Source organism: Scylla paramamosain, chromosome 35 (assembly GCF_035594125.1).
Source record: "Scylla paramamosain isolate STU-SP2022 chromosome 35, ASM3559412v1, whole genome shotgun sequence".
NCBI classification, from domain to species: domain Eukaryota; kingdom Metazoa; phylum Arthropoda; class Malacostraca; order Decapoda; family Portunidae; genus Scylla; species Scylla paramamosain.
This window is the reverse complement of record NC_087185.1, coordinates 5257501-5281482: the sequence shown is the minus strand read 5'-3', so window position 1 is coordinate 5281482 and position 23982 is coordinate 5257501. Positions and strand designations below refer to the sequence as shown.

The 23982-nt window shown below is 42.1% G+C and overlaps 1 protein-coding gene across 1 annotated transcript in view; it reads left to right on the top strand.

Moving 5' to 3' along the window:
- LOC135090404 (teneurin-a-like) overlaps positions 1 to 23982 on the top strand; it is a 336834-nt gene that overhangs the window by 81921 nt on the left and 230931 nt on the right. Inside the window, 1 exon segment of the mRNA XM_063987158.1 lies at positions 22459 to 22952. Coding sequence (XP_063843228.1) covers positions 22841 to 22952 — 112 coding nt within the window. The 5' untranslated portion in view covers positions 22459 to 22840.

Genomic DNA, 23982 nt, shown 5'->3' with positions numbered 1-23982 from the left:
TGTTTTCTCCGCCCACTTAAGTAGAGAGAGAGAGAGAGAGAGAGAGAGAGAGAGAGAGAGAGAGAGAGAGAGAGAGAGAGAGAGAGAGTCAATGAAAGAAACACACACTGCTTACGAATCACTCTTTTTTCCCCTTCTCTTTTTTCCCCCATGTTGTATTCGCACTTGTCCTCCTCGCCTTTCCCTCCCTACTCAGTATTTTCCCGCCTCACACTGCGACCAAATGGATCTTCCTCTTCCATGGGACATTATCATATAAATCTGTGCAGTCCTGGCCGCCTTCCAGTTCCAAAAGAAACACCGGCCTGGAAGGAGAAACAGCCGGACACTGGAATTGCCTATCGGACTTATTTAGGAAATTGAAAAGGAGGCTTAATGAAATGCAAACGAACGTACCCACCCACCAGACACCCAGCCACCTGCTACCTGGCCAAGGTGTGCAGGTGCGTGCAGCCAGCCAGGTGAGGGGCCAGGTGAAGGGGAGCAGGTGAGGGAGGTAGGTAAGAGAAGTAGGTGGGAGAAATAGGAGTTCCTGATTGTTTTCTTTACTTCTGTTTTTTTTCCTGTTATTGCTGCTACTTCTACTGTAACTACTACTGCTACTACTACTACTACTACTACTACCATCATCACCACCACCACCACCACCACCACTTCTACTACTACTTGATGTTGGTTAGGGGAAGGGAGAGAAAAATGTATTGTTTTCCTTTCCCTTGAGGTTTGAGGAGACAGAGGAATGCGGAATGCGGGCGTAGGAGGAAGGGAGGGAGAGAAATTTAAATGAAGCCCAGAATACGAGGTTGTAAAGAAGGGAAGAAATGTGTACATGAAGTGAATGGAGAGTATACATAGGGGGTTCACAGGGAGGGTCTCAACGTACACACAGACACGTACACGGAGGATATGGTCTCTCTCTCTCTCTCTCTCTCTCTCTCTCTCTCTCTCTCTCTCTCTCTCTCTCTCTCTCTCTCTTGGTAGGTGTCATGGAAAACATTGGGATAGTGAAAGACAAGTGTGAATGGAAAAAATAATCTCTCTCTCTCTCTCTCTCTCTCTCTCTCTCTCTCTCTCTCTCTCTCTCTCTCTCTCTCTCTCTCTCTCTCTCTCTCTCTCTCTCTCTCTCTCTCTCTCTCTCTCTCTCTCTCTCACACCCATTACTCAGCTGGACGAGGAAACACTTGCCATTGTATTTCCTCCTCCGCGGGGAACCAAAAATAGGCTTTCCTTAAGGCAGATGTAAAGAACACAGGTCAGCGGCCCCCATTCCTCCTCCTCCCCTTCCCTTCCTTCCCTTCCCATCCCCCTGTGACCTTCTCCTCCTCTCCTTCCCTCCTTCCCCTCCCTCCTTGCGTGCGTGAGGGCAACGTACGAGGCTGGTTAGGAAGAAGAAATGTTCGGTAATTATGAGAGTGTGTGCGATAGTGAAGGTGGGAGCACTGTATATGATGATCTATGTGTATGATGTACCTGATTTTTCGCTTCCTGATTGACGTTTTTGGTACCTGTATGGAAGAGAAGGACGGGAAGAAGGTGGATAGAGGATGAAAGTTTAGAAAAAGAATATATTTTTGTGCATAGAGGAAGAGAAGAAGTGGAATAAAGATAATTTAGAAAGAGAACAATTTTATGTGCATAAAGGAGGAGGAAGAGGGGAATAAAGGAGAGAATAATTTAGAAAGAGAATAATATAGGAGGAGAAGAAGAAGTGGAATAAAGGAGAGAAAAACTTAGAAAGAGAATAATTTTATGTGCATAGAAAAGAATTTAGAAAGAGTATAATTTTATGACCATAGGGAAGGAGAATAAAGAAAATAATTGAGAAAGAACAATTTTATATGCACAGACGAGGAGAAGAAGGAAGAAAATATATAAATAAGTTAATTTAGAGAGAATAATTTGAAATGACATATATGATAAATGTAGTACGCTAGTGAAATCCATTCCTGAATATCAAAGGCAGGTGTTAGGATTGAATAGGAAGGTGTGACAGGTGCAAAGGATGGAGGGATAAAGGGAGTGAAGGAGCAGGGATGGAGAAGTGAAGGAGCAGGGATGAAGGGAGGGAGCAGTGTGGTAATTACCCTTGCAGCTACTGGTGTCAAGCTTCACCCAAAGCCAGGCGGGGACAAAAGCAAAGCGGGCTGGAGTAAGTCACATTATGGCGAGCTGGGAATGAGTGAGTGTCGACTGCTATGTTACTGCTGCTACTGCTGCTTCAACTACTGCTATTACTACTACTACTGCTACTACTACTACTACTACTACTACTACTACTACTACTACTACTACTACTACTACTACCACTACTACTGAAATTGACCTTTATTGCTGCTAATTCATTCATTTGGCTGCCTCATTAATATTAGTTGCTACTACTACTACTACTACTACTACTACTACTACTACTACTACTACTACTACTACTACTACTACTACTACTACTACTAGTACACGCCCTCAGATCATCACCAAAGCACCACTACTACTATTCAACACACCAACCGCACTCCTCCACCACAGTCACCACCACCACCACCACCACCACCACCACCACCACCACACGCTCCCCCTCGCCTCTACCATCGATCTCTCCCGGACTCTCGTGTCTTAAAGGTGTTGGCTTGCTGTGCCGCCTCATGTCAGGTCATGCTAGGCCGTGTTGGCAGCAGCTGGGGGTCACGATGCGTCCGCCCCGGGTCACAGTTACATCCCTCGAGGTCACAGTGACTCGATTCGTGGCTGTGTCAATGCCAAGTTAGGTCGTGGAAGGTCATTGAGGTGTGGTGTAATTCATGGGGCGTGTTGGGCCACTAGAGTCCCTGCAGCAAGGTCAAGATGGGGTCGTGTTGTGTTCTGGATTATTGTGTGGATGTTTGGAGGTGTGCTGAGGTCACGGGAGTTGTATATTGGGTCACCTGGAGGTCACACTGATGTCTATTTGCTTTTTTACATAATTTCAGTCCTTAAAAATGAAAGCAAAATGTGAATCGATAAGTGAAATGAATAAAAAAAGATCATAGCGTCCTTTTTTTTCGGTGTATTTTATCACAGAAAGCTGAAATTTTTGCATGGTATTTTATTTTCGTTGTATATGTGGCAGAGTTTTACCTTGAGTTTCTGGGGCTAACTTAATTCAGGATACGATGAAGGGAAATAGAAAGAAAATCCACTTCAGAATCAGTGACGTGGAGTGACCAAGTGGAGGAGGAAGGGAAAGGATCATTGGGTTACCCCTGTGTGACCTGAGAAGGGGAGAGTAGGAGACGACCTATTCTTGGATGCAGGTCACAAACAGCCAAGGAACAAGACATTTTGGCACATACATTACTAATTCTAAGTAATCCTAAATCATAATAAGGTCACTAGCAGGTCAAACTGGTATTTCTGGGGTCAGATCAGGTAACTTTAAGAGGTCAGGGTCACGTTATTTCTGGACTCATATGAGGTCAATGGAGTATAGTGACGTCACGATTGATGGAAAGGCTCTCCTCACCTGCATTTCCTGTGACGAACGTGGAGAGGAAGAGGAGGAGAAGAAGGAGGAGGAGGAAGAGGAGGAGGAGAAAGAGAAGGAGATGGTGATAATAGTGGTGGTGGAGGAAAAGGTGGAAGTGATGAATGAAGAGGAGGGAGAGGGTGAGGAAGAGAAGGTGGTAAAGGAAGGGAAGGAAGTTGAAAGGAGGAAGATACATGGGGAAGAAATACGAAGAGGAAGAGAAGGAAGAGGTGGAGGAGGAAGGCATGAACACACGTGCATCTTGTGGGCGTCCTTGACCTGTATTGGTCGTGTATAGTTCATGTATGAGGCACGATGCTGGTGGGGCGAAAAATTACGTGAATTTATGCACTGCACGTTCCTGTGTTTGGTTACGCTCGTGTTTGTGAAGCAGTGGGAGGCAGGTCAGGTGTGTCTCAGGTGTGAATATTCTTCCTTCAGCTTGTCGTATATTTTGAAGTATATTTTAACTGTGAATTTTTGTAGATTTTTTTATTTTTATTTCGCGTGTGGTAAATGATAATTGAACATAAGCGAGTATTCAAGTTTATATATACGTATAGGTTTTTTTGTTTTATTTTTTTCTATTTATTTATTTATTTGCTTATTTATTTATTTGTTTATTTATTTATTTATTTATTTTTTATTTTTTATTTCATTTATTTATTTTTTTGTTTCTGAGGTTATGTTATAATTTTGAAATATCTGTTGAGTAGTATATTTCTCCATATTTTTAATACTCTAAACTCTGAAACTCCACTTTTAGTTGAAAAGGACACAATTATTCGTTTTATCTTCCTCGCAGTTTACGTTACTATAATTTTGAAGCTTTTTTTTTTATTTATTTATTTCTTACAGTCTTAAGTACCTCTTATTTTTTTAGAATCCTTGGAACTCGTGGAAGTTTAGGTTTAAGAGTAGAAAAAGCGAGGAAATACTGTTTGTTTTCTCGGACAGTCCACGGACGGCATATTATCTCACAACCAATATTTCAATTCACTCGTGCATCGCCGTATCGAGGTCAGGGATCGAGGCGAGGGTAAGCTAGCACCACTTGTCCACTTCTTGTGCACTTGTTCCGGCACGTGGCGAGTCTGGGGAATGGAAGGGAAGGAGGCGATTCTATAAAGTGTGTTGTTTGAAGCGCAGGGGACGTAGCAGTAGTATTTTGGCGTGGATGAAGCACCGCCCCGCCTCCACACGACCCCTGTTTCCTGGAAGATCTGCGCCGCCCTTTTCCTGCCTCACCTCCGGGAGTCACCGAAATTGGCCATTGCTTTCCGAAGGTCATCACTCTCCTGGCTTTATTTCTCCCGTGTTGGCGTGTGGTCGTGCTGCCCCGGGGGACCTCACGACCACCTCTTGTTTTGTCCTGTTTCTGTGTTTCTCTGACTGTCTCTTTCTCTCTCTTTTGCTCTCTCTCTCTCTCTCTCTCTCTCTCTCTCTCTCTCTCTCTCTCTCTCTCTCTCTCTCTCTCTCTCTCTCTCTCTCTCTCTCTCCATGTCTTGTGTTCAATTATCGTCTCTTTCTCTGTATACTCTCCCTGTCTTTATCTCTTGCCCTCTGCTTGCTCTTCCTATCTCCATCCCTCCTCCTTCCATCACAGTTTCCCTCCTCCTTTATCTAATGCATTCCTGTCCTTTCTCTTTCTTCCTTATCTACCTCTTGTCATCGCTCTGTTTCGCCCTCTTCCTTCCTTCATCGTCCTCCCTCCCGTGCCTCTCTCCCATCTCATTCTACTTCCTTACCTAACGTTTATCCACTTAAGTCACCTCTCTCTCTCTCTCTCTCTCTCTCTCTCTCTCTCTCTCTCTCTCTCTCTCTCTCTCTCTCTCTCTCTCTCTCTCTCTCTCTCTCTCTCTCTCTCTCTCTCTCTCTCTCTCTCTCTTATCTTTCTTTTCCATGTCTTTTCCGTCTCTTTCCAACTCTCGTGATGCTTGAACAGTTTATAGGTTAGGTTAGGTTAAGTTAGGTCAGGTTAGGTTAGGTTAGGTTAGGTCAGGTCCGCAGATGGTCGACTCTATTTCATATTCACATTAAGGAAAAGTTTAAAAATTTCCTTCCCGCAAGTTAGTTTTATCCCTTCATCCTTTGTATATTTAGGTAGCGGGAGGGAGGAGAGAAATTTAAGACAGATGCGTTAGGAGAGTGAAGGTAATCAACATGGGTTTACCTGCGTTGAGGAAAAGGAGGGAGGAAGGGAGAGAAACGGAGAGACAGAAGAAAAGGGAAGTAGATAGAAAGGAAGAAAAATGGAGGGAAACGAAGAGATGATAAAGGTAACAGTTCAAAGAGAGGAAAGGGAATAAGGAAGAGAAAGAGACGAAAGAAAAGGAGGAAAACGTAAAGTAGGAAGAAAGGAGGAAAAGGATAGGAAGTAGTAGTAGTTGTTTTAGTTCTTGTATTTCTTGTGCTTGTAGTATTAGTTATTATTAAAGCAGCAATAGCATTAGTAGTAGTAGCAATAGTAGTAATAGCAGCAGTAGTAGTAGTAGTAGTAGTAGTAGTAGTAGTAGTAGTAGTAGTAATAGATGTTATTGTTTCTTACTTTATTTTCCTACAAACTTTTCTCTTATTTATTGATTTCCTTTTGGGAGTAAAGTGCGTTCTCTCTCCAGCCTCGTCTTACCCACAGCTGTTTGTTTATTTGTTTATTTGTCTTGGTCTGCGTGACGTCCTAATTTCTTTCCTTCCATCATAGAGAGAGAGAGAGAGAGAAAGAGAGGCTACAATATTCCCTTTCCTCCTTAACCATATTCACCTATCTATACCTTTAAACTTACCTGCAATTAACAATCCTCACCAGTGCTACACCTTTCCTTACCTGCACGAGTACTTACCTGGTCGGGGCAGTGAAGATCCAAGGTGCATTTTCTTTCCTTTTTCTCCGTTTTCTCTGAGGTCTTCACTTTTTTTTTTTTAATGTGGGTCTTTAAAGTCGTAGGGGAGTATTTAAAGAGGTAGTTAATATATGAGAGAGAGAGAGAGAGAGAGAGAGAGAGAGAGAGAGAGAGAGAGAGAGAGAGAGAGAGAGAGAGAGAGAGAGAGAGAGAGAGAGAGAGAGTTTTAGTACTGGAAATGTTATGTACGGTGCTTTCTCTCTTCCGATTGCGTTCTTTGATCTCTCTCTCTCTCTCTCTCTCTCTCTCTCTCTCTCTCTCTCTCTCTCTCTCTCTCTCTCTCTCTCTCTCTCTCTCTCTCTCTCTCCCTGCCATATACCCATTTCAACTAATTCTCCTTCCCCTGAGCTTCTAAATTTTCTCTCCCCATTCCCTTCCCCATCATTTTTTCCCCTCAGGTCTTCTCTTTCCTTTTCCTCCCCTCACTATTCCTCTCTTTCCCCTTCCTCTTGGCGCCCATCACTTCACTTTCCCCTTTCCCTACCGTATCCTGCATTCCCTACCCTTCCCTCACCTCCCTCTCATCCCCTTTCCTCTCCTCTCCTCCCCTCACTTCCCCTCACTTCCCCTCACATCCCCTCAGCGTGATGGCTTCGTGTTTACTTTTCAATATTTGTTTCTCTTGGATGTTTGAGAGAGAACGCTATGTTGAATGTTTGACCAGCCTCCGGGCCCTACTCTCTCTCTCTCTCTCTCTCTCTCTCTCTCTCTCTCTCTCTCTCTCTCTCTCTCTCGCTCTCGCTCTCGCTCACATCATTACATGTCATATCTCGTTACCATACGCCCCCTTAGAAGTAGAGCTGCCTAGGAACGTAGCTTATCTGCTGTTACCTGTCCTTACCTGGTCTTCTTCTTCTCTCTCTCACCTGTCCTCTCACTCTCTCTCAATGCCTGTCTCCCTCTTTCCGTCATCTCATCAACCACCTCTCTTCCATCTTCACCTCTCGTTCCTTCTCTCATTCTCTCAATTCTCCACCATACTTCCCTCATCTCCTACCTCTCTCCATCCTTCACTTCTCTCTGTCACCTCCTCCTTCCCGTGTACTTGCCTCCTTCCTCTTCTACTGTCTCTCCTTTCCTCCTCCATCTTCTACTCTCTCACTTCCTCATCCTTCTACTCTCTCCTTTCTCCTTCCTCTCCTGCTTTACCTCTATCCCTTTTCCTCCACCCCTCCTGTTCTCCCTTCTTCGCTTACCTGCCCCGCCTTCCCCTAGTCCCTGCTGGCGGTGTCATGTGTCAGGTAGTCTTAATGGTCGTTACAAGCATCGTTGGCGAGTAAAGACGCCGCTACGAGTGGATTTCGTGTTAATAACGACACACGAAGGGAATATCGCCTCCCCTCCTCGCTACCGTAGGCTCAAAATCGCTTGCCGCACCTCGCGTTTCCTTGCTATTGAATATACCGAAGGGAGGGTATGTTGTCATAATGCTGAGAGGAAGGTGTCGGTGTAATATCGAAGGGTGTAGGGTGGTGTGTTTCAAGTATTCCAGGCAGGGCAGTGGTGTTGTGTTGTATTGAAGGAAACAGCTTAGGTGTGTTTCAGGTATTAAGGGAAGGAGAGGTGTGGTGTTGGCCTATTACTGCTTGCGTGGTGTTGGGGAGTATGTAAGGGAAGGTTTGGTGTGGTATTGTGGGTATCTAAGGGAGGATGTAAGTGTGTTGGTGTGGTGTTGCTGGAAGGGCAGGTGTGGTGTTAGCATGGTGTGGTGTGGTGGTGTGTGTAAGGCGAGGTGTGGTTTGTGGTGTAATGTAAGGTGTTTGTGTGTCTCCTGTCTGCTGTTTTGGTGTAATTTTTATAAGCTTTATTCTTTTTGCCAGTTATCATGAATATTCTGATATGTATTTTTTTTTTCTACTTGTCTTCTCTTTTTTCCTCTTCACTGATATTAGTATTCATTAATAATTATTGTTTTTCATTGGTGTAATTCTGACCAGCTGAACTTTTTATGGCAAGTTTCTTAACATGAATATTCAGATATGTATTTTTTTTTCTCTGCTTCTCTTATTTTTTATTATTTGTTGATGTTTTTTTTTATTTATTAATATTATTTACTTTTCATTGGTAAAAATTTTTCTGCCTTTTTTGTACGTAGTTTTATCATAAATATTCACTTAGAGATGTATTTCTTTGCCATTTCCTTATTTTTTTTTATTTGTTATTTATTGATATTTATTGCTACTTATTCCTCTTCATTGTTATTATTTTCAAGTGCTTCGTATAATTATTTCCTTTTTTTTATTATTTCATTATAAAGAATATTTGTTTTCACTATTTTTATCATATTGTTTAAGTCTTATTGATTGTACTATTTGTTACTTATTATTCTTCCTTGGTGTTGTTTTCAATTATTCTTTTATTATTACATCGTTCTCTATTATTCCATTTCCAGGGAGATATTTTTTTCTTCTTCTTTGTCTCGTTAGTTTCATCTTATTGATTTTACTATTTATTACTACTATTATTCTTCCTTTGTGTTGTTTTCAGTGTATTATTATCGTTTTCCTCCTTTAGCATTCCATTGTAAAGAATAATTTTTTCTTATTCTTTTTTATTCAATTACATTACATATAACATTTTTTATTTTATTTTCATCGACGTTTATCATATTTATTATTGTCCTTACATTCCCTCTTAGTATTTAAAAGAATAACTCATAAACGTTGAATGACAAAGTATATTTCTTCTTTTTAAGTTCAAACATTATATATTTTTTTCTTTCTTCAAAAAATACTTGTTTCATTCACCTTTCCTCTCCACCTCTTCCTTTGTTCCCTCCTTCCTTTCTTCTTCGCTTCCTTCCTCTCACCCTTGCTCTTTTGGCAACATTTACCTCAATAAAGTGATGGAGAAGTGCATGGGGGAGGAGCAGAGGAGGAGGAGGAGGAGGAGGAGGAGGAGGAGGAGGAGGAGTAAGGGAAGTGTGGAACAATGGAGGCTTCAAAAGGATTCACACGCACCACTAATGAATAAGAGAGAGAGAGAGAGAGAGAGAGAGAGAGAGAGAGAGAGAGAGAGAGAGAGAGAGAGAGAGAGAGAGAGAGAGAGAGAGAGAGAGAGAGAGAGAGGGAAAGAATGTAAACGAATTTTTAGTTTTTTCCATGAAGAGAAATGAAGCAATGTTGGTTTTAAAAATATTACTGAAGAAAAGATAGGAAAAATAATGAAGGAAAGAGGAAGTAGAATAGAAATAGAAATGAAAATAAGTAAAATTGAGAAAAGTTTTTGGATAAGAAATAAAGGGAGGAGGGGAAAAAATCACAACAATTCCAGATTCAATTTCACTTTTAATTTAAAGGGAAAAAAATACACCACTGGGAAAATAAAGGAAGAAGAATGACCATATTCCTCAACCTCCTTCCATTTTCTTTCCCTCTTCTTTCTTCCTCCTTACCTCCTCACCTCAACGTCTCTTTCCCTTCTCTTTTTATGCATTGCTTTCCTTTCTTCAAACGTGCTTTCTCTCCTCCTCCTCTTATCTTTCCTCCATTTCCTTTTTTCCTTTCCTTCATTTCATTTTTTTTCCTTTCCTCCATAGTGCTTCCTTTTTTTTTTCCTGCCCACTTTCCTTCTCATTCATATTTGTCTAGTTTCCTCTTCTTTACTTCTTCCTATCCCAATTTACTTTCTTCGTCTCCTTTTCACTCAGTTTGTTTCTTTTACCTCACTTTCACTTCTCCTTTTCCTTCCTTTTCACTTTTCTCTTTTCCTTTTCTTTCATCTTTCCTATACCTTTCTTATTTCCCTTCCAGTCCACAAAAACTCACTCATCTACTTTCTATCTTCGTTTTTTTTATTATTTTCTCTATTTCTACTTTCCCTTTACCCATTTCCTTTGCTACCTTCCTTTCTCTATCCCTTTTTTATTATTTTCTCCATTTCTACCTTCCATTTACCCGTTTTCTTTGTCCCTTCCCTTTTTACTCACCCTCTCTCACCTATCCTCACCTTTCCCTCTTCTCCCTTTTATTCCTGTCCTGCCTTCCCTCTATTTCTCATCACACTGGGTTTTCATCACTCCTCAGACACTTGTGGAGGGAAGGGAGAGAAGGAGGGAAGGGAGGGAGGGAGGCAAACACGCCCGAAGCTGTAATACTCGACACACTATGGCGGCAAAGAGAGAGAGAGAGAGAGAGAGAGAGAGAGAGAGAGAGAGAGAGAGAGAGAGAGAGAGAGAGAGAGAGAATATGTGTGAAAGTGAGAATATGTTAGATATATCGAGAGCAAATTAAAGTGAGGAAAAGTGAAAATGAATGAGAGAGAGAGAGAGAGAGAGAGAGAGAGAGAGAGAGAGAGAGAGAGAGAGAGAGAGAGAGAGAGAGAGAGAGATTTTGCAATTTTCCGTCGTGAGCGAATCTGATCAGGGCGTGAAGGCGACGAGAAGCTCAAGGGAAATAAAGTGAGAGAATAAAGCTGCTGCTCCTCCCGCCCTTCCCTTCCCTCCCCTTCCCTTCCCACCCTTCCCTTCTCGCTCTTGCCTTCACGCCGCCGGGAGGAGCAAGAAAAATAGACCCGTCCCACGTTCCCTTCTAGTCCTCTCGCCTCTCCAGGAAATGGTGTTTCTTCCCGCCTCCTCCCGCTCCCCGAAGCTCACCACAGGAAAGCTTAAAATGGATATTTATCACTATTGTTTATATTTTTTTTTTCCTAATTTCCTTTGGTTATTCATTTTCTCGAGTTTTGTTTGATTGTTTCATTATCTTCATTTATTTTCTATTTTGTTTTGTTGTGTTTTCCTTTTTCCATGTTTTCTTTGAGTTAATTGTTATTTCCTTGTTTTCATTATCCTCTGTTTGTTTCCTTCTTTTTTTCTTTTGTTTTCCTCGAGTTTTCGTCATTTCCTTGTTTCCATTATCCTTAATTGGTTTTTTAAGCTTTCCTTTCTCTTTTTTTTCTTTTTCTAGTGATTTAGATATGTAACATCGTCATCTTTATTCGACATTTTTTTTTCTTATTAATTTTATTTGCACCCGTATATACATTTGTCTTATTAAAACGCAGACAATTTTTTTCTTCCCCTATACAAGGAAACTTTAAAATAGACAGCTTTGTATCTGAACGTTTTCCGGCCAAGATAAAAATGATGGAGAGCAAATTACTCTTTCTCGTCTTATTCGCTTGCGTTGTAGTGTAAAAATAGCTTTATAAGAGGAAGGCACTTTCATCTCGTAAGTGTTTGAGCTCTAATACAAAATGAGCTTTCAGAGAAACACAAGAGACAGCTCTTTTCATAATTATTTGGATTTAAATGACCAACAAAACATTTACGTCCTAATGGTCTGGATTATGATAAAAAATAAATATTATTAGAGAGATTGCGACTTAAATTTTTTCGTCAGTATTTGGATTCTAATACATAATTATCATAACAAACAAACAAAAAGACAAAACGTTTTCTTCTTGTAATTATTTTTTGATTCTAACACATTATATTTAAAATAAAAAGAAGTTTAGATTCTAATAGGAAGATCATTTTTAAAGAGAAGCAGAAGGCAACCATTAACTGCTTCTACTCTTGGGATCCTAACACGAAATACGTTTTATAATGGCGTTCATTTAGAGGACCTTCACCTCTTCCTCTCTACTCCCTCCCTTGTATCTTTTTACTCCCTACACTAATGGATTTACTTGCCTGATTGTTCCCTATACTTTTCCGTGCACTCAAGAGCCGAAGCAGTTAATCCCTTGTGAATAGAAAGTCTAGACACGATAAATGCTACACTAGTTCAGTATTTTAACTTAGCACTCATTTTAACACAATTTATTCAACATGTTAGTGGAAGTTAATAATGTGAAAGCTCGTTTGTTAATACTCTGTTATAGTTCCTTATTTACCTGTAGATTTTCCCCCTCAGGTGAATTAGAAAGAACACCTGAGGCCTTCATTGTCAACACAGGAAGGTATATTATAGGGCGGGGAGGAAAGAAAACTCGGGAAGCGATGATTGAAGAGAAGGGAGAGAGAGGAAAGCCTCTAGGAGTGGGGAGAGAGAGAGAGAGAGAGAGAGAGAGAGAGAGAGAGAGAGATGGACATTAGGTAGGTAAGGAGAGTGAGAATAAGGGAGGAAAGGAGAAAACTGAGTGGAGAACAATTAAAAAGGAGGGAGAAAGGTAAGGTGTTTTCCGGAAGAGAAAAAGAAATAGGAAAGGAGAGAAGAAGAAGGAAATAGAGAAAATAGTAAGTAGGAAAAAGATGAAAGGTGACAGAGGGAGAGAAGATGGGGAGGGGAAGCAGAGGAAGTGAAGAAGAGAAATAAATAAGTATATAGGGAGAAAATAGAAAAGCATAAATGGGAGGCAAGGAAGATAGGCAGGTAGAGAAACACAGGAGGAATGAGAGAGAAACGGAGGCAGAGAGATAATGAGATACTCTGTGGATGGAAGAGATAAATTTGCCGAGAGAAAAATTTAGATAACTAATATAAGAAGAGAAATACAGACCCATGAATAGAAGATAATGCGATAAAGAGATAGAGAAACATGAAGGAAAGAGAGAGAGAGTAGAAATGAAGGGAAGGAAATATATTGAGAGAGTGAGAAGATTAGAAAACATGAGAACTAATATAGGAAGAGGAAAAGAGAACCATGAATAGAAGATAAGACGAGAAAGAGATAGAGAAACATAAGAGAAAGCAGAGAGAAAAGAAACGAAGAGAGAGAAATATGCTGAAAACGAAAGAGATAACAAGAAAACAAAAACTAATATAGGAAAATATACAGAGAAACATAGAAGCTAGCGAGAAAGAGATAGAGAAATATAAAGGGAGAGAGAGAGTAGAAAGGGAGAGAAAGTGAGGGACTGTATGGAGAGAAGTATGCTGACAGAGAAAAAGAGAGAGAGAGAACTAGGAAACAAGGGGACAAGAGGGAGAGGGTGAGGGTGACGGGGCGAAGTGTACAGGGGAGGGAAGAGAAGCCGTGTTTTATGATATCCCAAAGAGCAGCAATAATAGGAAGGCTTTGTGTCCCCGCAAGGGTCTGGAGTAACAATGGGCGGTGACCTGTCGACGAGGGGAAAGGGACGTACCGGGGGGGGGGGGAAGGGGGACAATTCAGAGGAAACAAGAAAAGAGGAAGATTAGAAAAGAGAAAATAGAAACAGGAAGGAAGTTTAGGAGTAAGATCGTAAGGAAAATATTTTGGGAAGTGAGGGAAAGTTAGGGAAAGAAGATTACGAGGAGGAAAGTAGAAAGGGAAGTTAAAAGGAGGAAAAACTGTGAAAAAGCTCAGGGAAAACAAGAAAAAGGGGAAAAAAGGAAGTTTAGAAACAAAATCGTAAGAAAAACGGTGAAGCAATAAAGGAAAAGGAAGGAAAGAGGAGAATACGAAGGGGAAAATAGACAAGGTTAAAAAGAGGAGAATAAGGAAGATTTCAAAGAGGAAACACGAGAAGGGAAAGATTACGAAAAGTGGAAGTAAGGAAGCTGAGAATCAGAATCGTTAGGTAAAACAAAGTAAAAAAAAAAAAAAATAGAAATGAAGAAAAATCGTAAAGGGAAAGATGGAAAATTCAGTAAAAAAAAAAAAAGAAAAAAAGCAGATTAGGAAGAAGAGGAATATAAAGAAAGTTTAGAAGCAGAATCGTAAAAAAATAAGTAAATAAATAAATAATAGACAAAAAAAATGTGAGGATAAAAGGAAGTGGAGTAATTTGAATAAAGAAACGAAGAAGAAAACATGAAACCCCCCCAAAAAAAAAGTCTAAGGAAGAAAACATGGTGGAAGGAACGTAAGAAATAAAAATGATAAATAGAAGTTGAGGTTCTTAAGAAAACATGTATTTCTGTTTTTAATGAAATGTTTCAGCTCAGGAGACGCAGCTGAGTGGAAAGTTGCATTTTCTCAAAGTATTTACAGCAAGGCAGCGATTTAAAAAAGAGGCAGGAATGAGCAGAAATGTTGGGGCGTGGGAAACTTTATAATAATTAAAAACACATGGAGAATGAGAGAGAGAGAGAGAGAGAGAGAGAGAGAGAGAGAGAGAGAGAGAGAGAGAGAGAGAGAGAGGTGGGGGGGAGAGGTGGAGGGGTTGAAGAGACCGTAAATCAAGAGAATTTTTAACTCTTTCATAATTAAGAAAAAGTTATCAGCTTTCTACATTTAATTAATTTTCTTATATATCTATTTTTATGCAACAGAGAGAGAGAGAGAGAGAGAGAGAGAGAGAGAGAGAGAGAGAGAGAGAGAGAGAGAGAGAGAGAGAGAGAGAGAGAGAGCATCGTTCTCCAAATCAGATCCAAGTTAAGGAAAAGGGAAAAAATAAGGAAAAGAGGAAGTATAAGGGAAGAAATATTCTGGAAAAAAGTTGAAATATCATAAAACTTGGGACAACTTTGCCTATCATATCCAGACTTGCGGTGAATGAAGTTAATGAAATTTTCTTATGTTTGTCCGCAGATTTCACATGAATTTTTCCTTCCTCTCCTTTCCTTTTTTTCTTCAGTTTTGTATCTTTTTCCTAACATTCTCTTCCTTCCTTCCTTCGCTTTCCTTCAGGTCATTTTTTTCTTTTTCACATGCTTCCTTTATTTCTTCCCTTTCCTTTAGTTCGCTTCATTTTCTTTTCCTTTCTCTTCCCTTTTCCTTTTCCTTCTCTTTCCTTCTAGTTCTTTATTAATTTGAATTTCATTTTTTTCTTTCATTACTTTTTTTTGTTTCTTAACTTTTTCATTTTCTTTTCCCTGCGTTGCTAAATCTTTTCCATTACCATATTCCTTGCGAGAGAGAGAGAGAGAGAGAGAGAGAAAGAGAAACCTACTCAACGCAACCACCACTTCAATCGATCATTCCTCCCTCTCAATCATTCACTAATACAGCAATCACTCACAACTATAAGCACAACAAAAACACAACATACCCAACACTACTGAAAAAAAACAGCTATTACTAACATTCCTAACTTCAAAAGCTCCCAGGTAAGTAAGCAGGTGATACGTAAACCTAATAATACCTGCTAATACCTGGAATACCTGGCGTGTGTCGTGACGTGAGGAAAATAAAATTACACGTCACATGGTGTTAAATTAAGTCTCGTAAAATTCCTCCTTTGGCAGCCTTGATATGTACCAATTAACTCTCACGTGCTCAAATTAGTTGGCAACAGTGAAGCCTTGGAGGTGGGGCTAGAGAGAGAGAGAGAGAGAGAGAGAGAGAGAGAGAGAGAGAGAGAGAGAGAGAGAGAGAGAGAGAGAGGGTGTAGATGTGGGTGTGGTCTCTTTATTGCCCTACCTACCTCCCTTTCTCTCTCTCTCTCTCTCTCTCTCTCTCTCTCTCTCTCTCTCTCTCTCTCTCTCTCTCTCTCTCTCTCTCTCTCTCTCCCCCATTCCATTCCTTGCCTCCATCTCTTTTTCTTCCCCCCTCTCTCTTCTTCTCTTACCTTCATCATCCCTTTACTTTCCATTCGTCCTCTCCCTCTCTCCCTCCTCTCACCTCTCCCATACAATCTCCTTATTCTCACCCCTCGCTCTCCTCCCCTTCTCTTTTTCACCGACCAATCCATCTTCCCTTTCCCCTCTCGTCTCTCGTCTCTCTCTCTCTCTCTCTCTCTCTCTCTCTCTCTCTCTCTCTCTCTCTCTCTCTCTCTCTCTCTCTCTCTCTCTGGCGGCTATCCTCGTCCATAAAGTGAGAGGGAAGGTGTGTAGAGATGATTATTGTAGGGATGATGGTACCTCCTCTTCCTCTTCCTCTTCCTCTTCCTCTTCCTCTTCCTCCTTCTACAGCTCCCCTTATATTATTCCTCCTTTGTTTTATGACTACTCCTATTCCTCTCTCTCTCTCTCTCTCTCTCTCTCTCTCTCTCTCTCTCTCTCTCTCTCTCTCTCTCTCTCTCTCTCTCTCTCTCTCTCTCTCTCTCTCTCTCTCTCTCTCTCTCTCTCGTTGTTGCGCGCGAGTCAAGTTGTGCCCTTTTATAGGCGCCCTGGAGCTCCCTGGCTGTTTTATGGCTGTTTTGCTCCTTTTTTATTTATTAATGGCTGCGGTGGTGAAGAGAGAGAGAGAGAGAGAGAGAGAGAGAGAGAGAGAGAGAGAGAGAGAGAGAGAGAGAGAGAGAGAGAGAGAGAGAGAGAGAGAGAAGGGGCGAAAGGTGATGGCGGTCTGTTTTTTTTTTTAGTTGTTTTGTTGTTTTTGTTGTTTGGCGGGTTTTCTTTTCGTTGTTTCAGTTATTTTGAGTTTTTTGGTATTTTTTATAATTTTTCTTGTTTTCTTTTTTTATTTCCTATTCCTTTTTTCATCTGTATTCCTGATTTTCTGTTTATTTTAAGTTTTATTTTATTCTTAATTTGGCACCGTTTTTCTTTTATTTGTGTTTGCTCCTAAAATCGTTACTTTATTTGTATTTTTTATACTCGTGATTCGCTGTATTCTCTTTTTTATTATTTATTTTTGCTTTGCTGTTCACTTTTCATTCTTGACTTTTACTAGACTTGCTTGTTTTTGTTTTTATTTTCTACCAAACTCCGTAGTTTTCCCTTTTCTTTTTTGTTTTTTTTTTTTTTGTATTCCACTTTTTATTCTTAGTTTTCTGCTATTCACTTTTTATTCTTATCGTTTATTTTGGACTTTTTATTTACTGTTTATTTACTTTTTATTTACTTGTATTTTCTACCAAGCTCATTTTTCCCTTCATTTCACCTCCATATTAATGATTATTTATCATTTTTACTTTTTATTTTCGTTTTATTTACTTTTTTTATTTATTTATTTTTTTTATTTCCTACCAAACCCCTTTTTTCGCGATCCTCCCAGACTCCCTCTTAACCCAGCGTGACCTGAGGCTGACACACTGTTGACCTATGGAAATATCTGCTGACCTCCTCGGAATTATATCACCCTATTCACATCCTTTCTTGACCTCGCCTCTGACCTTTTGCTGACCTGTCCTCCCACTTATTCACCCCTGATCTATGCTGACTCTTGCTGACTGACTCGTCTCTCTGCTGACTTAGAAATGGTACCTCCTTTGATGCTGTGGTTGATACTGTGGTGAAGGGTAAGGGTTGTGGTGGTGGTGGTGGTGATGGTGGTGGTGGTGGTGGTGGTCAGCATTTAGAAAGTTAAGGAAATTTTGGTATCAGCTGATTGTTTTCCTTTTTTTACTTCCTTTGTTATTATTTTTCTTTCCTATTTTATTTTTCTTTCATCATTTGTTTATTTTCTTCTTCCCTCTCCTCTTTCCATTCTTCCATCTATCTTTCGTTCTTTCGTTCATTCCTTCCTACCTTTCATCTATTCATTCTTTCATTCACTTATTTCTTCCTTTCTTTTCCTTCCTTCCTTCCTTCCTTCTTTCCTTCCTTCCTTCCTCCACAGTGTTTTCTCATATTCTCTTAATTCATATTCACCAAATGAGTTTGCTTCTACACACACACACACACACACACACACACACACACACACACACACACACACACATAGTATAACCACCAGCAACAGTAATGCCGTTTTTAAGTTGCTTAGAAAACCTACTCTTAGAAAACCCGCTTATAACTTTTTAGCTGACGCCGGTCTCTAGGGGAACCAAACACCGGATCTAGGAGGAGGAGGAGGAGGAGGAGGAGGAGGAGGAGGAGGAGGAGGAGGAGGAGGAGGAGGAGGAAGAAGAAGAGGGAAAGGAAGAAGAGGGAAGAACGAAAGAAGTAATGAAAATATGTTCTTTAATCCTTTGTTTTTCTTTGTTTGGTTTGTTTTCATATACTTTTCAGTTTTCATGTTTTTTCTTTTTTTTGTCCCTTTCTGTTTTTTGTATGGGAAGTAAATGAGTCTCTTATTATTTCAACTTTTTCCTTCTTTTGTTTTGGTTTGTTTTGTTTGGGAAGTAAATGAGTCTCCTTTTTATTTCAACTTTTCCTTCTTTTCTTTTTGATATTGTCCTTTTTTTTCTTCATGGTCTTTTATTCATTTTTTTTCATGTTTCTCTACAGTTTTGATAATGCATTTCTTGTTTTTGTTATTGATTGACCTCTCTCTCTCTCTCTCTCTCTCTCTCTCTCTCTCTCTCTCTCTCTCTCTCTCTCTCTCTCTCTCTCTCTCTCTCTCTCCTCTATCCTCTTTCCTTCCACTTCACTTCATTTTCTTCCTTTCCTTTCTTTTTACCCTACCTTCCTTTTTTCCTCTTCCATTTATACCTTCCTCTTCTCCTCGTCTCTTCTCACCTCTCCTTTCTAACTCTCACTTCATTAAGTTGTCTCCTTCATCTCTCTCTCTCTCTCTCTCTCTCTCTCTCTCTCTCTCTCTCTCTCTCTCTCTCTCTCTCTCTCTCTCTCTCTCTCTCTCTCTCTCTCTCTCTCTCTCTCTCTCTCTCTCTCTCTCTCTCTCTCTCTCTCTCTCTCTCTCTCTCTCTCTCTCTCTCTCTCTCTCTCGTCTTCACCCCAATAACCAGACGGTCTCTCCCTTTCCGCTCCCTCCCTCTCACTTATCCTCTCCCTTCCTCTCCCTGCCTCTCCCTGCCTCCCTCTTCCCGGCTCATCCGACTTCCCAGGTCGGGTCTAATTGCCTTGTTTTATGGACATTAAGCAAGGCTCGTCTCTCCTGAAACACCTGGATGACACACACCTGATGACACACACCTGCACTCCACACCTGCGCTTCTCACTTGAACGTCAAAGAGAAACGTTCACCTGTGCTTGGGAGTTGAAAATAGCACCACCCTCTTTTTTTTTTTCTCTCTCTCTTTAGGTGAGCTTCAAAACGTTAATCAGAACCACGTCCTTCTTGTACATTGAAAAGGCTCCAATTTTCAGTGGTTCTAGTGGCAGATTAACAAGATTTCTACCGTATTTACGGGAAAAACACTCTTGAGAACTATAATAATCATCCCAGTGGCCTTTTGAATGTAGTCTTGGTGAGAGAACACACCTCCACTACAGTCAAGGTGTTCTAGATGAAGTGACATGGAATTTTAACCCTTTCAGCACCAGAGACACGTTGTAAACTTCGCAAAACCAACTATTATTAATCAGCGAAGGAGCAAACGGAAATATAACACTAACTGATGAGTAGCTAGAGGTAATTTTTAATGCCTTCATTACAACAAAATCATCTTGAAATTAATACACTTTTGTAATGGTATCCAGAGTGAGAGTGAGCTAATGTCGTGGTACTCAAAGGGTTAAGAGTGTTTTTTTTTTCTTTTTTACGGTTCTAATGACAGATTAACAAAATTTCAACATTATCAACAGCAGAAACACTCTTGAGAACCTGGCTGATCATATATGTGGCTTTTAAGAACAGTGGTGGTGAGACAGAAGTGCGTTTAAGAATATAGGCTTCAGTTTCAGCAGTTTCTTCTTCCTAGAGCCAAACTTGCAAGGATTTTTGTCATTGCTCCCACGGTTGATGGAGGTGGAAGGGGGGCTGGGAGGGGGCGAGAGTGACGTGCCGGCGTGCTGGGTTTTCCGAGCTATCTGGAACGTGACGTGAACTCGAGAGGAAGACGAGGACAGCATTAGCGTATGGGGGGAGGGAGGAAGGAGGAGGAGGAGGAGGAGGAGGAGGAGGAGGAGGAGGAGGAGGAGGAGGAGAAGGAGGAGGAGGAGGAGTTAGTGGTGAGTAAAGAAGGAACGGACTTGTATCTGTATGAAAGCTAGATAGAGAGAGAGAGAGAGAGAGAGAGAGAGAGAGAGAGAGAGAGAGAGAGAGAGAAAGAGAAAGAGAGGCTGTTTTCTTACGAACATCAAAGGACATATCACAATATTTTTTTGTTACTTTTATCTGTGTTTATTATGTACGTATATGTGTATGTATTTCGTTGGTGTGTATGTATGTATGTATGTTTATGTGTACTGCCGTGTGTGTGTGTATGTGTGTGTGTGTGTGTGTGTGCGTGCGTGTGTATTGCTGTCGCTCATCAATGTTCCTCTGTGTATATGATGGAGTAAATGTTTCTCTTTGTGTGTGTTTGTTTGTTTGATTTGCACGTGTTTCTCTTGCTTCGGATTGAATGTTTATGTGTGTTTATGTGTGTGCATCCGTTTGTCGATGTCTGTGTCACTGTTCATTTATTCCTCCCTCCTATGTGTTATACGTGTCCTATTCATGTGCCCTACTCAGGTGTGTAATTTATGTGTCTCTGTGTCCATTACCTTTGAGTGTATCCCATTTGACGGTGGGTCTTGCTGTGTGTGTTTCATTCCCTCACCTTTTATGTTCTTCTTGTGTCTTTCAACATTTCAATACTTCCCTTCTTCCATATTCTCCTCCTCATTATTAGTCTTCCGCTACGGTGAACGGAGGCTCATCAGGAGGGAAAGTGGAAGGGAGAGAGATAGGGAGGGAGGGAGGGATGGAGGGAGGGTGACCAGTGTGGGGGATGAGGGGGGAGTAAAGAATGGCGGCAGTATTAGGGTGAAGGGAGCCGTGGCCTTCATTACTGGTCCCAGGGCAGGCCGAGGCTCCACGAAGGAACGTAAACACCTTCTGTGATCAATATGTATAGGTAGGCTGCCCTCCTCCTCCTCCTCCTCCTCCTCCTCCTCCTCCTCCTCCTCCTCCTCCTCCTCCTCCTCCGTTTCCTCGTCCATTTCCTCTTCCTGCTTCTCTCACCCATTTGTGCCTATTGATTTGTATGAGATGTAGTTATGCGTGTATCATTAGCCTCGTGGGTCCCTCTCCTCGCCTCGCGTGGCCTCGCCCTGTTAGTGAGGCACGACTGATGATGATGATGGCCCACACAGACACGTGGAGGCTGCCTGTCTTGTGTTAAAGGCATACCTGCAGTACTTCCTCTCTCCCTTTACCACCCACTGGCTGCCCTGCTTTCTGCACCACCTCCTGCAGGTGTCCCGCTCCCCGCGCCGCCCCCTGCAGTGTCGCGCCGGTAATTGTTCGGGACGTTTGCTCCACCTGATTGAATTCGCACGTGAACTGAATCCCTTTTGCACGGCAGTGATGAGTGGCAGCGGCTGGCCAGCATACCAGCCCACCAGCACCAGCCCACCGACCCACCAGCCACCAGCAAGCACAGGCCAGGACACCACTAGCGATGGCAGCCTAACATGTCTATACGTGGACGAATATGTGTCTTTTTAATACAGAGGCGTTATTTTGTGGTAATATGAAGATGTCTTTGTTGAAGGAAAATGAGCGCAGGTTATAATATAAATACAATTGACTGACGTGGCAGTGGCATCATGCAGGCAACTGTCGATGGCCAGGAAGAATGCCACGTGTAGTTTAAACAGGAATCGAGGCAAAAGGCATTACTCAGGAGAGGGGAAGACATGTGCTGCTCCTGACGAAGGTGAAACAAGGTGGCAGTGGCCCTCCCCTCCAATACACATTGTCCTCCCCCTCCCCCATGCCAGTTTCTCTCCCTGTGAGCGGCGTGAGGCCCTGGCGTTAATCAGACACAAGCCTTGGGTAGCTCATTGCCGCGGCGAGTTGGTGGCCGCCGCGTGATGAGTCCCCCAGAGAGAGGGCGGGGCGCGGCAGGAGAGGCAACAATTTCTGCAAGTTCAAGAAAATAAATGTCAAAAGAAGAGGAATAAACCACGACGAAGCACCGCAGACACAGCATTCCTCAGCCACACACAGGCACCGGAGCGAAAATGTAACAGGAACGCAGGAAAATAAGGAACCAAAAGAAACACAACGAAATATTGTATAACCAAAAATCAATCGTATCTTGGTCAGCGTGGCATAGTTTTACCCACAAAGGTGCGCCTGAAATCCTAATACAGTGCCGCAGTCCAGCATTGGTGCCCTAGGGAGAGAAAACCCTTGGGGACCAGCAGAGGTAGACAGAACAGGCGGCGCTCACCTGTCCGCGCGGAATAACACGTTTTCTGCTGTGATTTTCCGCGACCTGAGCAAGTGTCGGGGTTGGTGTGTTTATGAGAGCGCGTCGCTATAACTCAGACGCAAACTCACCCTTGCATTACGCCTGACATGAAACATTGCGTAGTGAAGTAGTGAATAGACACGTTGAGACTGTGACGCATACATGAAGTATTATGTAGAGAAAGAATCTTGTCCCTTCCCTTCTTAGTTCCTTCAGTAGGTGCTCATCTCTCCCTCTCCTGCAGTAGGTACCGTAGGCTAAGTTGGCCCTGACCTCTCCCGCAGGTGACCGTAGCAGCAACCGTTCCCGCGCCACCACTCCACTGAGCCACACCTCAGAGCCTGACCTGGGAGACCCGCCCTCTCTCGGGTCCCTTCACGACACCGCCCATAACAACCTCTCCCACTATCGAGGCCAGTACGCCCCCTCCTCTAACGGCCCTGGGGGAGGTACGGGAGGCGGCGGTGGAGTAGGTGGAGGAGGAGGAGGTGGTGGCGGTGGTGGAGGGTCAGACGCCACCTCAGCTGCCGTCATGAACCAGCTGGGATCAGGTCATGGGAATTACTACCATGAAATACCAGCAGGCGGCCTCCACTACGCGAACCACCTCGATGAGTACGACTCCCCCGTTATGAAGGGGGGCGTAAGTTCCCCCAGGGGCGCCGCATGCAGGCCGGGGGGTCGTCTCTCTCCTCGTCTGACAATAATTCGGATACGACTTATGCTGAGAGCGACATCAACTCCAGCTTGAGGGCGAAGATGGCGGCTCTAGACAATGGTAAGTGAGAGAGAGAGAGAGAGAGAGAGAGAGAGAGAGAGAGAGAGAGAGAGAGAGAGAGAGAGAGAGAGAGAGAGAGTGTTTGTGTCATGCTACTTTACTTTCCTCCCTTTCTTTTTCTTACGCATGCACTTTCTTTCTAAAACCTCATATTGTTGTTGTTGTTGATGTTGCTTTTCAGAGGTGCATGCTTTCATTGCTGTCTGTCTGCTGGTATTTAATGTTATTGACTCTATGTGGTTGTGTTATGTACGTGTTATTATTACCATCACTAATGTCATTGTTCTCACGGTGTTGCTTTCTTTGTTATCGTTCAGCGTTCAGAGGGATTGTTGTTGTTGTTATTGTTGTTGCTTTTATCGTTGTTATTATTCGTTATTTGTTACCGCACATCCCGACAACCCACCGCTCCGCTTGGCCCTGGAGGGTACAGCGATGAGTTGGTCAGGAGCACCTTTTGGTGTACATCGCATATAAAAATTGCGATTTCACTCTCGGAAACACCTCTTGCTAGGTAACTTTTGACTGTGCATCTTTCTTATTTTCTTCGTCAGACTCATTGTTTTCATTGTTTTGCCGAATTTTGCATATTTCGATTAATTGCCATGTGGGCGAAGGTTTCTGCCTCGTAACTTGCGCAACTGTCGCCTCATCACTACAGATCAACCTCGAGGGCACAAAATGTGCGAATTATCGGCATAACTCATTTCATATACTGGATAGCCAATTTTGGTTGACAGCATCAGACTCAGCAGTGACTGTAAAATCAAGATGTATTGTGAAAACTTGACAAAACAAAAAGAAAATGGTATTACGAAGAGTTGAATTGTAAAGATATTAAAAAAATGTTTGACTTATGTTCGCTATTTTCAATAGTTAATCAATGAATGCTGAAATATATTATTGCATTAAGTAGGAAAAAACTCATGAATATGATAGTGTGATCAGAATACAGATAAAACTCCACATTGAAAACACAGAGTCATTTATAGCAACATGTCACTCGCCGCGACCATGACGGCGGCGCGAC